This window comes from Leuciscus leuciscus (assembly GCF_965113295.1).
Source record: "Leuciscus leuciscus genome assembly, chromosome: 11".
NCBI lineage: Eukaryota > Metazoa > Chordata > Actinopteri > Cypriniformes > Leuciscidae > Leuciscus > Leuciscus leuciscus.
The window spans coordinates 15422171-15440230 of record NC_138735.1 but is presented as its reverse complement, the minus strand read 5'-3'; the positions used below and the strand labels follow the sequence as shown (position 1 = coordinate 15440230).

The 18060-nt window shown below is 36.7% G+C and overlaps 1 protein-coding gene across 1 annotated transcript; it reads right to left on the bottom strand.

The window, feature by feature from the left end:
• Positions 1–810: 810 nt before the first annotated feature.
• Positions 811–17720, bottom strand: rec8b (REC8 meiotic recombination protein b). The gene is made up of 18 exons (XM_082185007.1): positions 17438–17720; positions 16976–17044; positions 16694–16836; positions 13225–13300; positions 12965–13085; positions 12495–12555; positions 12335–12402; positions 11951–12032; positions 6597–6678; positions 5787–5943; positions 5477–5608; positions 4391–4463; positions 3229–3386; positions 2330–2378; positions 1900–1975; positions 1598–1714; positions 1410–1516; positions 811–1327 (listed from the first exon to the last, which is right to left on the bottom strand). The coding sequence occupies exons 1-18, from the start codon at positions 17491–17493 to the stop codon at positions 1251–1253; spliced, it is 1704 nt and encodes a 567-aa protein (XP_082041133.1). The 5' UTR covers positions 17494–17720; the 3' UTR covers positions 811–1250.
• Between the last annotated feature and the right edge of the window lie 340 nt (positions 17721–18060).

Sequence of the window (18060 nt, the reverse complement as noted above, 5' to 3'; positions counted from 1 at the left end):
AACCAAAGTTTTAATCTTCCAAAGTTTTCGCATTTAAATCTTCATCCAGTCAACAACAGTTGGATAGAATCATGTTAAAATCCGAAAGAAAAGATCTGTTGCTACTTCAAGATGCTCTAAGTGATGTCACGCGTTTTTTAGGCCAAAACATTTTTTGTCACATACAGCAAACATCCCCTCACTATCCGCTAGCGGCCTGTCCCCTGAACACACTGTAAAAAAAACTCGGTCTCTGTAGACACCCCAGGCTCCACAAACAGCAAGAAAAACAAACTGGCCCAACCTGGACCACGAAACATAACAATATGTTCCAGCCAATAACCGACAAGAAGGATTTGGGGGTGGGGTTTGGGGGGTTAGTGCGCGGATGAGGAGGAGGGAGGGTCTAGCTAGCCTCCATTTTGTTTGACAATACTTTAAACGTCAACAAGAAGTGACGTTCCCCAACATCACTTAGAGCACCTTTCAGTGTGATGAAATTTCTTTGACTTTCGGTATGGTGAAGTTGTTTAAATCACATGGGCTTTAAAACTAAGTACACTAAGTGCACACAAGGTAGGCCTGGACTACTTATTATTATTATATATATATATATATATTATATCTATATATAAAGGTGACTTGACTATATTAATAGGTCTGTAAGAACAATAATTTGTATGTCGTGTGATAGATAAATCAATGTAGAGCATAATTTGACAGCTGACAACAAATGCTTATATTTTTTTTTAACAGCAAATATTCAAAAATAACTTTTGTCACTTTTTTAAATATAAATTTATTATATTGAAATTAGCATTGAGACAAATTCTATAAAAATCATTCAACATATCTTCCATAACTTGAGAACAGCTAAAAACTTCAGAAGCCTATTACAAACCATTTCTTAAGTGATTAAAAAGATTAAAAGTTATAACAAGTTCATATACATACAAATTAAAACATCAAACTTCATAAAGTTTAAAACATCATAAAAATTCGTGAAAAATATTACAATATAAACTACATTTAAAAAGAACACTCTTCATCGCTCTAAGACCACGCAACTGCTATGCGAGATTATTTACATTAAAATAATAATTGCAGAAACCAATTATTCATAATCCTCAAATATTATGTACAAGGTTTTCTGTACTGCCCTGTTATGAATACAAAAACTAGCCTCTGAACTGGCTTAATATATTTCTGCTCTGTTAAACCAATCTAACAGCTTTCTTGAGAGCATGTATGTTTGCACATGGTGTATGTGTTCAACGGTTCATGGTAATGGTGATGACTCCAAACGGTTCAGTCTGACACACACTTAACTTCAGAGCACCGAGCACTTCTGTAGAACAAACAGATCACATGTCACATACATACTGAGAGACAGTAAAAAGCAAACACCAACAGGATGTCTCATGTCTTACCCAGTATTTTGTAGAACAGATGAGCTGTAGTGCTGCGCTCGGCCTCTGGAGGCAGCAGTGAGTGGAAGGAGACCTTCTCAAAGCGCTTGATGAAGCCAATGATCAGTCTGATGACAGAAAGAACGACTGAAAAAATCTGATGATACACACACAAAGACATGTTCAGCTACTAAAGTGCCTCTTCGAACCTGAGCAGGTCAGCGGTGGTGATGTCACTCATCCCGGGCTCCGTCTCTCCCTGTGGCAGTTCAACATGTTCCTCTAATATCACCTCCATGGACACAGGAGCCTCTTCTATAGGAGACCTACACACATATTGTTTATTTCACAGGATGCCATGCACCAACAGTTCTTTTTACAATGTGTGCATGTGCCATAAGACCGCATGACGTACAACTGCAGTCCTGAATATGATGCATGTTCTGACATTTAGTGTTTATTAACTGTGTCTATTTTGATGCATTTTATTTTTCCTTTAGCAATTTCTCACCATCTGTTGGTGGGAGTGATGTGGTCACTCTGAGACTTGTCTCCTTTAGACACATCCAGCAGCACGTCAGAACCAGCTGGACAAACACACACACACACATTCTGGATTTTAATGTCTGTCCATAGACAAGGATTTTTATACTGTATAAACTGTATATTCTCTCCACCAACCCTAACCCTATCCCTAAACACAACCAACACAGAAAACTCTCTGCATTTTACATTTTCAATAAACAAACAAACATAATTTAGTCTGATTTATAAGCTGTTTTCTTCATGAAAAAAATAAATAAATCATATTTTACTTTCCTTGTGGGGATATTTGATACCTGACTGTAGTTTGATTGACATTTTGAGCATAAGGCTAAAAGTGCTTGGACACTGTCTTATACATCACACTGAAATTGCATTGATTTTATTATGTTTGTCACCTGAGAGTTCAGACAGAAGCAGAGCCGCCTCACCAGACTCCCTGACCACCTAAACATTCACAAAACACAGAAGGGAAAGCGAGTTAGAGACAATCTTGTGAAAAAGTACACTTAAGCATACTTTTAAATACAGCATTTATTACGGAATTAATGTACTTTAAAAAAGTATTCTTAAGTGCGGACTGAATGTAATGTTTTCAGACACTTAAATGAAATGCAGTTAGCTGAACCTCAGATGTTGTTACCCACACAAGTAGGACTTACGTAATGTTATCTTATGTAATTTTATCAATATTTCTACTTTGAAATATGGTTAAAGTGCACTGCCGAATGTACTGAGAAGCATTTTTGGTAAACTATGGAAACTTGTATGTCATGCATTTAAATACATTTGTAATTACACATTTGTTATGATGATGTTGCAATTCAGTACATTTCAAATATATGAACTTTAAATGTAATATTGAATTTCACAGTTAATATTATAACAAATCAAGTACTTTACATGTGCTCTCAGTGAACTTCTTCAAAGCGCGACAAAAGATTATTAAAACAATGTTTTAAAATATATTTTAAAGTGAAACTTTTAATTAGACAATATTACAAAGTGCTCTTTTTAAAAGTGTACTTCAGTGTGTTAAACAGTCATGAAAGTGTTCTGTCTTTTAGTACACTTAAGTGGCATTTTATTTTAATTATCGTTCTGTCATACATTTTCATTTATCAAACGAGGAAAAGATAATGATATTCTCATTTTTGTTTGAACTAACCCTTTACACATCAATAGTGAACATGCTTATAAAATGTGTGTGCCTGAAAATAACCTTGAACTCTGAAAGATTAATAAATCAAGTCTCTGACTCTGACATGACCAGATAAGCAACCTATGACTTCTTCACCTCTCTGCTAGACTCCCGACTCCTCTCCGTTCCTCTTACTCTCTCCATGTCCAACTGCTCACCCTGCTCCTGCGCCCGCCGTTTCCTGGAGGGAAGGGGGAGGGTGGAAGAAACGCTGGAGGATTTCCATAGCTTCTGGAGATCAGGGTGGATGAGCACTGCAATGCAAGGTCAATCGTTATAAGAGTGGAGTGTATGAGTGTCCACATCAACTCACAATATGTGACCCTGGATCACAAAACCACTCACAAGTCGCACGGGTAAATTTGTGGCATACCAAAAGTATGGGTCAAAATTATAGATTTTTCTTTTATGCCAAAAATCATTGGGATATTAAGTAAAGATCATGTTCCATGAAGATATTTTGTAAATTTCCTACCGTAAATATATAAAACATTTATTTTTGTGAGTGAAAACAGCACAATCGCGAACATAAATGGACAACTTTAAAGGCGATTTTCTCAATGTTTCGATTTTTTTGCACCCTCAAGTTCCAGATGTTCAAATAGTTGTATCTCGGCCAAATATTGTCATATCCTAAGCTTATTTATTCAGCTTTCAGGTGGTGTATAACTCAAAATAAAAAAAAAATGGACCCAAGTGACTGATTTTGTGTTCCAGGGTCACATATCGTTCTGTTTATTCTAGGCATGCGCTGCGGTTATGTCGTCCGCCGCTTTAAATACTCCAGCTTTTTAAAACATGATGGATTCTGATTGGCTGTCAATGTTTTTATCGCTCATCAGCTGAAAAAAATTCTGAAATTTTTGCGATGTCGTTTCTCTGTGCCGTTATGAGTATAGTTGTGGTGTGGACTAGACAGTTAGATATATTTACTTTGAACTATATCTTTATCGTTACACTTATCGTCCTTGATGTGATCGGGCCTTAAGGTGCTTCCTGACTCCTGATAAAACTGCTGATCCTTTTGATGGTCCAATGGTTTCATTATTAAGATCTATTAAACTGTCCAGTGTGAGATAAAGGAGCTGATGCAGTAGTTTCTCTGTTTAGTTGAGAAGTATTTGTGCTGTATAAGTGTTGAAAAAAAAAAAAGAAGTGTTTTCTAGAGCTGTTGATGACTTTATGCATGATGATATTAAGACAAGTTTATTTATGAGCAAGCATATAATTTATGAGAGGTGCTGGTGTTATAACGTACTGTTACACGGTGTGCTGAGCAGAACTGAGGCTGATGCCTTCCGAGAGGCAGAAATACTTAGGAGTGCATCAGACTAAGGAAAAAAGAAAAGACAAATGGAGACAGATGGACAAAAAGAGAATCACATTAGCAAATCATTTATGATTAACAGGGTTGGGGGAAAAAAATAGATTCACCACCTAAGTAGATGCACTGCAAACATAGATGCAATTTTTTTCAAAAGATGTAAATATGATTCAAATATTACATTCACTACCGTTTAAAATTCTGGGGTCAGTAAGATAATTTTTTTTTTTATATATAGTTTTATTCAGCAAGGATGCATTATTAAGGCATTAAGCCATTATTAAGACCAATATTAAGCAGCACATCTGTTTTTAACATTGATCATATCAGCATATTAGAATGATTTCTGAAGGATCATGTGACTGAAGACTGGAGTAATGTCATCAAAGGAATAAATTACATTTTGAAATATATTAAAATAGAAAACAGTTATTTCACTATATTACTGTTTTCACAGTTTTTTGTTCAAATAAATGCAACATTGGTGAGCATAAGAGACTTTCTGAAATAATTTTAGAAAAATTTCTAACTTTTGAAATATTTTTAAATCATTAATATTTTAAACTGTGTTTAATTTAGTGTATTTGAAATTATTTTGGAATTTACTAAATTAGGGTTAGGAAAACATAAATATTTATGCTATTTTATATTATTATTTATCTGATTCTATATTTCTTTAAAGTTCAATAGAGTCAAACCACAGGCATCAAAATAGACATAAAATATCCTTTATACTGTTTTCAGACAATTTTATAAAAAACATTACCAAAGGTTGCCAAAATATAATTTCTATTTGCAGTAAGAACAAGTTTTAGTATGGCTTCTATAAGGAAGCCAGAGAGCCACTTTAACTCTTTAAAGATTTGCACTCATATGCTGTTACTGAAAAATTGAGATGCATCAAGAATCGTTCCTGTAATTACACCACGGCTTCCTCAAACTCCATCAAATTAAATCCTGACTTGCCTAAAGATTTCTAGCACTACTGATTAGATTAGTTATCTTTCACAAAGTTCCCACCAGAGATTGGGTTTCAATCAGAGGGTTGCTGATTTGTTGTCGCATTGCATCCTGGGTAATCTGTGTGTTTTGGTCGGCGAAGATCAGTTGCCGGTTGCGACCTCGCCTCTTTGGATGCACAACTAAGAGTTTCTGAAAAAGAGGGACAAAACCAGAGGAAAAATGGAAGAGTGAGAGGTTTTTAAACACATTGTTGTGGACTATGTAACTGTCTTTGCTACAAAGTCGTTCACGCTTCAGAACACATATGGATTATGTAACCCCAGAGCATAATGGGCAAGGTAATGTGGACATGGCTTCACACACAAACCTCACTGGAGCGCTCCATCTCGACGTCTCTCTCACTGGCCTCAGTGGTTGGTGGCATGGTGATGGGGGGAGGGGTCATCTCCAGTGCGACCCGATCTAAGGTGACCTCCGTAAGACGCCCATTCCTCTCATCCACGATGCACTCACTGTTCTTCAGTCTGCAAACATACATTCAGTCATGGTTCAACACAAGGAGAACGCCATTCAACTCCAGTGGCCAGTTCAGACAAACATTATGGGCTCCATTAAACTGTGCAGTCAAGGGATTCTTTATTTTTTTTTTTTTTATCTATGTCAAGGACATTTGGCCCAACAACTATCATTGTCTGTCTAAACTGATGTTTATATAGAAAAAACCCAACAGCTTTGTTCAGACAGGCAGCGAAGAACTAATTTTTGGTGAAAGACAAACATGAAACACATGTTAATATATATTTGATGAAGCACAAGGAAAACCACATTCACATGTGGTTTCAAATCGATGATTTTAATAAGTGAATAAGTGCATGGTTTCAGACACAACTTGTGCATTCATCTGTAAACTACAGTAATGCCTCCAAGCTTATGTTGTCATTTCCACAATGACACTCTCAGTTGTTGTAAAAACTCTTGCCATTGTGCTGAAGCTTAAAAATATTGACTACATTTGCTGAACAAGCAGGTCTTGCTTAATTTCAGTGCAGACAGTCAGTCCTAAAGACAAACAAAATCAGAATTGGGTGCAGTGTGACGAACCAAATTTGAATCAACAGCAGTATTTCCTTCATTCATTTCATCTTTATGTCCTTCATCTCATCTTTATGGTACTCACTGTTCTATAGAGACCATAGCAGGATCCATATATCCCGATTTCTCCCCTTCTGTCACCCTCTCTCTCTCCTTATCTTCCTCATCTGAAGGAGCATAGAGGAAAACATGTGACTTTTAGACTCATATTTTTATAAAAACGTGTTTGTTGCTGGCAATTACTGTCAACTAAGTAATCGGGTTACGAATGGGCACAGACCGTATCTTTTTGACATTTTCTGTGCTGAGTTTTAGGGTAAATCTGCAGAACCAATATATTTCTAATACACTACCATTCAAATCTTTTGGGTCAAAAGGATTTTCTTTTTAAAGAAATTATTACTTTTATTCAGCAAGGATGCATTCAATTAATCAAAAGTAAATCTCCACAAAAATATTAAGCAGCACAACTTGAGTAATGGCTGCTGATTCAGCTTTGCATCACAGGAATATATTACAATTTAAAATATATTAAAATGGAAAACTACGGAGCCCCTAAAGGGACCTTTGCAAACATAAAATTATACAGACTTTCTGTGCTCACGAGAAACTTTCACGTGCGCACAAGAAAACTATCGTGTTTCTCGTGAGCACGCGAAAGCCTGTATATTTTTATCTTTGCAAAGGTCCCTTTAGGGGCTCCCTAGAAAACAGTTATTTTAAAATGTAATAATATTTCACAATATTATTGGTTTACTGTGTTTTTGATCAAATTTCTTTCAAAAGCAAAATCTTACAGACCCCAAACTTTTGAATGATAGTTAATATGCTAAATATATGTTATAACTTAACTTGCTTTAAAAAATATGTATTTTAAATTCAAAATATATTTCATTTAAACTTCCAAATGCCTAAATATATTACAAAATGTACACCAAGGAGCAAGAAAATAGTATATTTTGGGTTAGGAATATATTTAGATAAAAAAAGATAAGAAATAAGTAAAATGTTACATAAACATTAGTTGCAATTTATATTGGTAATATATTTTCACATATATATATATTTCCCAATATTGCAATGGATGCTGAAGGTAAAATGTGTAATATGTAATAAACAAATGTACAGGTGACGTGTTAGTTCGTCAGTACCACAGTTAGTTAGTTCAAAGCGTTCTGCAGACTTCAGTGGGCAGTAAGTATGCGCGGATCGCGATGGATGCTGCGTATGATCCGAGGGTCAAGTGGGCCAAGTAATAAAAAAACATATGCCTAGAGCACCTCGTAGTGCTCATTATATAAAACACAAAAGAAAAAAATATTGCTTAATAACTTAAAGGTGCTTTAAGCGATGTTGGGTGACGTCACTTCTTGTTGACGTTCAAAGTATTGTCAAACAAAACGGAGGCTAGCTCGACCCTCCCTCCTCCTCCACTCCCCACACCCCCCTTCATGTGCATGCACACTAACCCCCCAACCCCCACCCCCAAATGATATCTGATATCTGACTTATCTGAATAAGTCACGGCTGAAGGGCGTTGTTAGGCACGACGCGAATATGAAACATTGGCCGAGGTTCTCGGTTAAAGCTAGCGGGTATTAATGTCTGGCTATAATTGTTGTAGAAATTGTGTTACTAAGACCTTTGTACACCCAAATAGTTGAATTTCCAAAACAGCCTAATACATGAATGAACCTCATCGTCGATTATGGTCTAGTCTGAGTCTAACATCATAACTAACATGGTCAGGCTGGTTGTTTCCATGTTCTAATGCTGCGGCAGCTTCCCGCAAAAGCTCACTAACAGATTTCGCCATATCTCGTCGTCTCGATTACAATATAATCACATTTAAATAATTTCGTTTCACACATTCAACTCATGCACACGGGACGTCCACGACTTCGCTTTACAGAAGGCGTGTCTCAGCGCCGTTACTAGAATAAGCCACACCCACTCATTAACATAGAATTTGCATGCAGGTTGTCTTTGAAAATGAAAACGAAAATGAAAGTGAAATAAAACCCGAAGTGAAATAAAAGAGGAATTAAAATGAAAACGAAAATTTATATTTGTATTTGAATTGTGTCACTATTATTGCGTGAGCGTTACTAAAGAGCATTGTAAAAACTGTATTTGTAGTTTCTTTTTCACGTTTGGCTTTTCATTTTAATATTGGCAGTCTTGCCTCGAGACTGTAGTGAAAATGAAATGTGAAATCACCAATTGCATTTTATTTTTCAATTTGACAGGGATAATGCTGTGAAAATGAAATAATTTAATTTCATTCTCAATTTTGTCACATTTTTTGCATACAGTTTTCTGTAATGAAATCGTTAATCTGGTTTTAATTTTAATTTTAATCATTTAATTTATTTATTTAAATTTGGCAGAAAATGCCTTCCATAAAGTTCCACCTGCTGTGGGGGGGGGGGGGGGGGGACGCTGATAAAATAGCTAGCGGTATTCGCTATGGGAAACGCAAGTAATGTTAGTGAGGAGGACATTGTTTCTAATTTATTATCCACTCTGTTTTTAAGATTAACTTTTAAAGAAAAGCTGTAATTAATTGCCAAAAGAAAGACAGACAGCAGAGCTTAAAGGGATAGTTCACTTCGAAATTAATTTTTGGTATGTTTTAGCTTACCTCAAGGGCATCCAAGATGTAGGTGTCTTTTTTTCCGCAGTAGTTTCAATTTTGATATTTTTAGGTCAAACCGTTCTTGTCTGTCGTCCAAATTAAACAATTCCCCATCGTAAGTACACATTGATGGCCTAAGACACGAAACGTCCAAGTGATCTGATCTGACGTGTACGCAGACTGGTGCATAGATATATACACTAGATGTCGCCTTAAAGACATTCGTTCCAATGAACTGCCGTAGACAAGGCGACATCTAGTGTGTATATATCTATGCACCAGTCTGCGTACATGTCAGATCAGATCACTTGGACATGGCTGTGTATAAGAGGTAAAAACGATATAAATACTGTTCGTTTTCTCACACAAACCGCTCGTTTCGTGTCTTAGGCCATCAATGTGTACTTACGAGGGGGAATTGTTTAATTTGGACGACGGGGAATTGTTTTAATTTGGACTCTGTGCATGCTGTTTGAGACAGTGACCATCGACCTGCATTATATGACTGACAGACAAGAACGGTTTGACCTAAAAATATCAAAATTGAAACTACTGCGGAAAAAAAGACACCTACATCTTGGATGCCCTTGAGGTAAGCTAAAACATACCAAAAATTAATTTCAAAGTGAACTATCCCTTTAATTTGGTGCAGAAAGCCAAAGCTTTTGAAAACATTTCAAACCCAGGAATTATACGAGATACCTCTGGATGACAGCATCAACCAACAAGCTAAAGCTTTACTGCTTGAATTGTTTGCTGTTTGGGTAAGTTATTTAAAATGTAATAGGTCACGTGCCAACAGATTTTATTCTGGCCGTCGCTGCCACTGTTTTATATACGTTAAGCTTTATTTGAGAAAACAGTCATTTTGCAGAATTATTGGTCAATGTGTAAATTTACCAACTCAGTGACCATTATGCACATTTGCTGTAATTAATTTAATCAGGTGCTCTGAAAATGCCAGGATCGCTGTTCACGGTCTATGATGCAGAAGTATCTGTCGCTAATTTGCTTTGATCTTGGTGCTGTCATTGTGTCAGCTTACATAAAATGTTATTACTTTTGTGTGTCATACGTTTTTCAACCCGGCCAGTTGTCAACACATTCCGCTGATTGTGATTATGTGGTGATGCAATTATTTGTAATGAGGATTTGAGGATAATGAGGATTTCTGACATTTTGCTGTGATAACTCTCAAACTCACTGTGCTGATTGCTTGTTACATTTCTTGTCAAAGGTAACTTATGCAGTATTATATAGAAGAGGACACGGTAAGCTAGGCTAATTTTAGGCTCAGTTTACTCTTTACCCAATAAGGGAAGGGGGTGAGAGGGCAAAGGTTCAAGAGTCACGGTTCGCTACTGCAAAAGGTTCCAACCTTTGCTTGGGCTGAACATATTTATTTTCTTGCGTGTGTGTGTTCTAGGAAGTTTCAGTGACGGAAACAGTGAAAATTTATATTTGAAGGGAGTAAAGCCGGTGTTTAGGCTATTAAGGAAATGTAATTTTGCCAAAGAAGAACTTTTACTTTAAACAAAGTTCATTTAAAAGTAGCCTACTTCAGTGTAATAGAATACCATATCATCACGTTTAAAGGTGCTCTAAGCGACGTTGGGTGATGTCACTTCTTGTTGACGTTCGAAGTATTGTCAAACAAAACGGAGGCTAGCTCGACCCTCCCTCCTCCTCATCCCGTCCCCTCCCCCTCCCATCCGTGCTTCCTGAAACAGTCATGAATGCCAGACTGGATTTACCCACCTGTCCAGCAAAAACAGAGCCACCTGAATGTCGGATTGGAAGCCCTTCTGCCGGCAGAGTTTTGCCATCTTTCGAAGGCTTTTCCGATGTAAATTCAGAAATTCGCGCGTTCCTTCTCCTTTTCCCTCTTCTTTGCTATTTGTTCATCGGAACGTCGTCTCTTTGGTCGTGTGTCGGCCATATCAAAATCCAAGAGAATATAATTCTAACGTTAGTCGTTGTCTAGAACAGTGTTCTCCAACCCTGCTCCTGAAGGACCCCCAACACTGCATGTTTTCTTTGTCTCCCTAATCAAACACACCTGATTCAATTCATCAGCTCATTATCACATGGGTTAATGAGCTGATGAGTTGAATCAGGTGTGTTTGATTAGGGAGACAAAGAAAACGTGCAGTGTTGGGGGTCCTTCAGGAGCAGGGTTGGGGAACACTGGTCTAGGACATCTGTCCTCTAGCTAACTTCCCTCTTCATGCTTCTCTCTCCTCCACTCCTCACACCCCTCTTCATGTGCACGCGCACTAACTCCCCAACCCCCACCCCCAAATCATTCTTGTTGGTTATTGGCTGTAACACTGTTTGTTATGTTTCGTGGTCCAGGTTGGGCCAGTTTGTTTTTGTTGCCGTTTGTGGAGCCTGGGCTGTCTACAGAGATTGCGTTTCTTTACAGTGTGTTCAGGGGACAGGCAGCTTGCGGATAGTGAGGAGTTGTTTGCTGTATGTGACAAAAAATGTTTCAGCCTAAAAAACGCGTGACATCACTTAGAGCACCTTTAACACTGAGAATTTGAGTAATTGTAATGTGACGATAAAGTGCGGATCGGGTGCGAATATCTAAATCAGAGAAAATCATAGTTTGGGTGGGTTGCGGGTGGGTTATTTTTTTTTTTTAAATGGATTCGGGTGAAGTTAGAGCTGATCCACGCATTTCTAGTGGGCAATGATTCTCTGTGGGCCTGTGAGTGGCTAATAATGACAAATGTTAATTGAGATTAGTATTTATATGTGTCAATCTTTCAGTGCATCCATGTATCTATCAATCTCACCACCAAGATGGAAAAGATCTTGCTGTTCCATGAGCATGTCAATCTCATGAGCCGTGGCTTCAGGTAACTCTGCTCCACCAAACTGGAAAATGATCAGAAACATGAAATTGGGAAACAGCATATGAAGTGTGTGATACAATAAACGCAGATAAAAAGGAATGAATAATATCATCTGGTGTTATTCGTGACTAAGCCTCATGTGGGTAGATGATCTCATCTAAAACTTCACAAAGAGCCGTATGAATTTTGTGGGGGCAAATGGTACAGAAGTGCCGTCATGCATTTGGTTTGAGCAAAGGCTGCGGACACAGACTCAAATATAGATCTCTGTGTGTTTTTTATTGCCAGTATGGAGGAGTGAGATGCATGTAGAGTGAAAATCACCTCCGTGCCGAGCACAGGCACCAGCTCTGCATCTTTGATGGTGATTGATTCAGGAGAAGCATTGAGGTCTTGAAAGGGAAAGAGAAGAAAAGATTAGGTGAAAACCATAAAGATAAACTCTTTGACCCACATCAGTTCTTGCGATATTTCAAAATCTCACCTTTAGGAAATGTCATTTCCTTTCCTTTCTGACCACCAGAAGGTGAGGCCTCCATAAATTCCTGTGACAATAAACAATAAATTACTGGCTGAACTGCCTAGAAAAGGTCGAGATTAGACTAATGTGATGTGTTTGCGTTAAATTCACTTTAATGAATGGTTTTTTTTTTATGTTGCTAGTGGATCCAATTCTCTACGATATTCTGGTCTCTAGATCAGTGGTTCTCAACTCCAGTCCTCGGGACCCGCTGCTCTGCACATTTTGTATGTCTCTCTTATCTGACACACTCAAATCAGTTCATGGAGTCTCTCCTGACGAGCTGATGATCTGGTTCAGGTGTGTTAAATAAGGGAGACATACAAAATGTGCAGAGCAGCGGGTCCCGAGGACTGGAGTTGAGAACCACTGCTCTAGATATAGCTCCAAAGAATAATTTGTGCAAACCGTATGTATATGCTTCAGTTTATCACCTGAGATGACAAGGAAGAGCTAGGCAGATCACAATCAATCCCCATCACTCCAAAAAACGGTTCCAGTGCCCATTCAGCCTCCTCTAGCTGGAACAGAGAGTCAGGGACATTCAGCACCAACCTAGAGGGAAACACAATCCCAGAACAGCAACAGTAGTGATATAAACAGCTGTCACGGGTGTATAAAGAATAATATGACGTCTGTGTCAGAATGAATTACATTAGTGAGACAACATGACAGTGACAACCCTGAATCTGACCTGTCAGTGTCCGGCATGTCAATGTTCAAGTGTCTCTTTGAGCGAAGCAAGCGCTCTATGGTCTGCTGGACCTCCTCTGTGGGGAAATCAAAACCATTCACTCCATTTCAATATAATAAAAACACATTGCCGGACAATGTAATGGAATACTATGCCTGCATTCATTTGTTACAAAAGGAAAATGCATTCACTATATTCTTTAAAACATTTAATGTTTTAATTTAAATGTCTATTTATAATGTTTCAAGGTTTCTTGCACCAACATTTTTATTTAGTTTTTACTTTAGTAGTAGTTTTATTTTAAATAACTATTTACCTCTCTTATCCTTGAATAAAATAAAAAATATTCAAATAATTTTTTTTACTATAAATGAACAACAAATACAAATAAATTCAAAATAAACCTAGCTGGTTTTGCTACTGTACCTTTAAGACTTTTATACTGTATCTAGATGTCCTCTGTAATGATTAGGTAACCTATGTGTACTGGCATATTTATTATTTATCAAGGTGGTATACTTAACAGAATATTAAATAGGCGATGATTTGTAAATACACTTGTTTTGATATCATAACCCTGATGATTTCTTGCCTGTTTTTGCAGCTTATATTTTTTATAAATGATTTGGGTTTGACTGATAAGGGAGCTGAAGTTTGTCTAGATAGTGGAAAATATAATCTTCCATACATCACTTTAAGGTCATTTGATATTCAAATTAATTCTATTTACTTTTCTCCTGCTCATAAATTAAATACCTCCATAGATTAAGCTGTTTGTTCAGGTTGTCCACTTTGAGACACTTCCATATTTAAGCGAGTGCATCTTTGTACATCTTTGCGTATGCATGTCTGCTATTCTCTGAAATCTCTGTGTCATTTTGATGAATGATTTCAATCTCAGCTTATTTGAATTGTTCCCTTGCTTATCGGTTCCATTCAAATCTCTAAACGCTCTCAATACATGGCAGTGTTTTATAGTTATACTACAGACAGAAGATCTCACAACAGCATTCATCTGTTCATGAGGGCAAACAGTGTTGGCAGCTGTTTTAAATTTTAATAACTGAAGCAGCCAAATCTCTATTCTGCTGATTCAGCTGATCAATATAAGATAATGTTGTGTGCTATTTGACCATATGGGCTTCCCACATATGGTCACGTAAAGACAGATCTCAGACTCATTTGGACCAGCTGAGACCACAAGAGTCACATCAAGTACTTGCATGTATGTTTTGTATTGTTTTGTTGGTCCTGTATTGCACATCCTTTGTGAAAAAGAAGTGTGCTTTATTGTATTGAATGTGCACCTATGGCGTACTTCAAATCTTAAAAGTATAATTTTTAAAAATGACACAAAAATAAATATGAAATAAAAGGCCACTTAAAGAGAGTACACTTTCATGACTATGTTTCTTAACATGCTGAGGTACACTTTTAAAAAGCTGAAGAACTGAAGTTTAAAACTGAAGTTTAAATTGGTTCTGGAAATTTACCAGTAAGGGAAGTTGTAACATTCCCAGTAAATTACCGGTATATGCGCTGTGTGAACGCGGAATGAAGATTACCGTTATTTTGCACGTACGAGGTCAGAACGCGCTGACGTAAGAAGTGATTTGGGCCAATCAGAAGCCGTTTGAAAGAGCAACGGCTCTGGGTCATTCATAAAATTATGACGCAGATGACGCGTTTACTCAGCACTGTTTACAAATGTCTTCAAATTGAAGTGATACCGAAACTAAAGTGCTTATCCTCGTCCGGGCGGATGAAGAGATTTGCTAACAACTTTAGAGGTCACTTCCGGTTAATGACATCATCACAGAGTTTACCGGTATTTTGGAACTGATGTGTGAATGGTCTGTCACCGGTAAAAAGCCAGAACGCTGTTGCTTGTGTGAACAGCACATTTTTGAATTTACCGGTAAAGTCGTTCTGGCAATTTTACGGTAATTTACCGGGATTGCTGTGTGAAATTGACAAAAGCCAATAGAAGTAATTATGAATTTACATACAAATTTACTTAGGTCTTACTTGGGTGGGTCAAAAAATAATTCAGCTAAACTGCATCTATAAAAAATACAAACCGTACCTTTTTATGTAACTGCAAATAACATGCCATTAAATGTGATGAACTGATTACATTCAGCAGCTCTTTTGGACTACAACACGATTTTTCCATATCTTATGAAGTCACAATGTTACTCATTTAAATAATCCCCGCCCACGGAATTTGCAAGAGGCCTGGCCGAGCTGCATTAGAGAAAGACAGTGTTGTCGCTATGTCAAAGAAACACTGTTTTCTGCCAATCACAACACACTGGGCCAGCTAGCCAATCACAGCACATTTTGTATTTTGGAAGGAGGGGCTTTATCGAAATCGGCATGTTTGAGCCAAACTGGGGAAAGAGGTGCTGTAATAATGTAAAGTATGTGGAAAAATAATGCATGAAGCATGAAAACATATTTTAGTACACCACAAAAAGAAAATTAAGACTTCATAAAATTGCATAATAGGACCCCTTTAACAATCGCTTTTGATGATGCAAATTTGTCTGATCCTTGACACGATTGCGGACAGTAACGCAAAGTTTATTTTGCGCTAATTTGATCTAATATTTAATTTATGTAGCAAATGAGAATCCATAAAATGATTGGCTGTATTTTGAGATAAATGTCTTGTTAATGTTTTTCAGTTTTGTTCTTAAAGCAACAGATTTTCAATAACGGAAGAATATGTAAAAGTATGGTATTTGGGGTCAAATGCTGTTGGGGCAAAAGGCACAAACATTAACATGATAATAAATAACTGGTGGACTTGGACATGGTTAGATTCAGATGGTAAATATCATATTTTAAGTTGGGTGTCCAGCTTAGAGATAATCATCATATTTATGATGAAACCATCATATTTAAAAATAAGATATGAATCATATATCATATAATAAAAGATCATATTTATTGTTACTACTGTAAATCTATATTGAATTATTATGGGATCTCATTCAATGCTTTCCGAATCTTTACATTTTAATAGTTTTGTTTCTGTATTTTTATAATGAACATTATTTTAATTAATTATTAATTAACTAATTTAATGAATATTTATTGAACAAAAATAAATTCTTTTATTTATCAAAATAAACAGAAAATAGTCCAAACTTTGCTTAAGTGATTGTTTTGAACAATTATTAACTTAGACAATATTAAAAACATTATTCATTCATAAGATTTTTAAACAAAACAAAAAAAACACTTTTATGATTTCATTTTTCTTATGGTGTGCCACTGTACCCGTTGTACCCTACCTTTCAAAAGTATACTAACGTGTACTTCTTTTTCTCAAGGGATAGTATACTGTTGGTGTGTGTTGCTTTGATCAGTTTTGGTAGGACAGTTTTGGTTGCTTGTTAAGCAAAACGGTACAATCTACACTAGTAGTCAATGCTTCTACAGTAGATGAGGACTATCTCACCCAGCAGAAGAGCACACTGGCGATGGTAGACGATGACTACGCCATACTGAAGCTGAGAGGACAGGTAAAGAGAGAAACGGGGCCGGGGAAGACTAGGATGGCTTGGAGGAACCTGGACCATCACGTAATCCACAATGTCCTCACTATAATATAGACACAAACACAACGTACTGATTAACATTTTAAAAATATGACAAAATAACCTGAAAGAAAGAGCATGATACATTATCAACCCTCATAGATATGGTGATATTTTGAAGAAGAAACAAAGATTTCTCTAACCAAGTGCGCATGACGTTGACCTTGAGGTACTCTCTTCTGGAAATCCTGATGCCTTTAGTGGCTGCCAGCCTGAAAACAAAACAAACAAACAAACAAACGCCAACAAACAAAACTTTATTCAATGTTTTGACATAGTCCACTGTTCTTAATTTCAACAAACAAAACTTCATTCAATGTTTTGACATAACGTTATTCCTCTGTTCATAAACGTCCTGTTGACTCAACTTATTGTGTCTCTGTAGGTTGAACTGTACATATTTTACAGAGTTAAGTTTGAGTAAGTTATATATTTTGTGAGGTTAGCGAGTTTCTAAAAAGTTTTAAAAAGTTTCTAAACGCTAACGTTACCTCAGCGTGGTAAGTTACCTTGCTAAACTAACGTTAACAGCCAATAAATGAATGTTGGTATTGTTATTATTATTTATTAAATTCGTAATCGTGTTTATAATGAAGTATACATACCAGATAGTAGAGAAGCAGCCAGTGTGACGCTTTAGCACGTTTGGATAATAAAACATTTTACCTCAGAGTTCGGTTCAGTTCACAAATCTGAACGCAATCGATATCTAATTTAAAATGTAATCTGATAACCTTTGGTCACACTTTACTTCAGCCAAAACACGCGGAGATAATGTGAATTTCCTCAGATACGCGCTAAATCAATACAGAGTTGTTTTTAATTCAGTTAGTTCTGTGAGGAATGATTTGATTGACAGATGCAACGAAGGCTGCGTCTCAAAGCATACTGAGCTGCCTACGTAGACACCATCTTGTCGCTGTTCCGAGGCTCAAAATGCTGTCTATATAGGCAGCCCACTAGCTTTTGACACACATCCGATGGCCTGAGGGATTGTTAATAATTTTAAACATTTTTAATATTTTATGTTGCATTAATGACATAAAATGACTATAACACTCTGATAAAAAACCACACATTTTACATTTTCTAAACGTATAGTTAAAAAAAAAGGTGACAGCAATGATAAATTATTTATTTATGTGACAATTTATTCACTGTAAGATTGTCTAATAAATTATGCTACCCTAAAAACAATTACACATTTATCACTATGGCCTTGTGTACC

Bases quoted from the DNA above. Each gene is read 5' to 3' on its own strand.
- rec8b (XM_082185007.1), bottom strand. From the start codon at position 17,493: ATGTTTTATTATCCAAACGTGCTAAAGCGTCACACTGGCTGCTTCTCT. The intron at 12,033-12,334 runs GTGATTTTCACT...ATCATTTTCCAG, and splicing joins TGCCTGTGCTCGGCACGGAG to TTTGGTGGAGCAGAGTTACC. The intron at 1,328-1,409 runs GTAAGACATGAG...TTTGTTCTACAG, and splicing joins TCTGTTCTACAAAATACTGG to AAGTGCTCGGTGCTCTGAAG.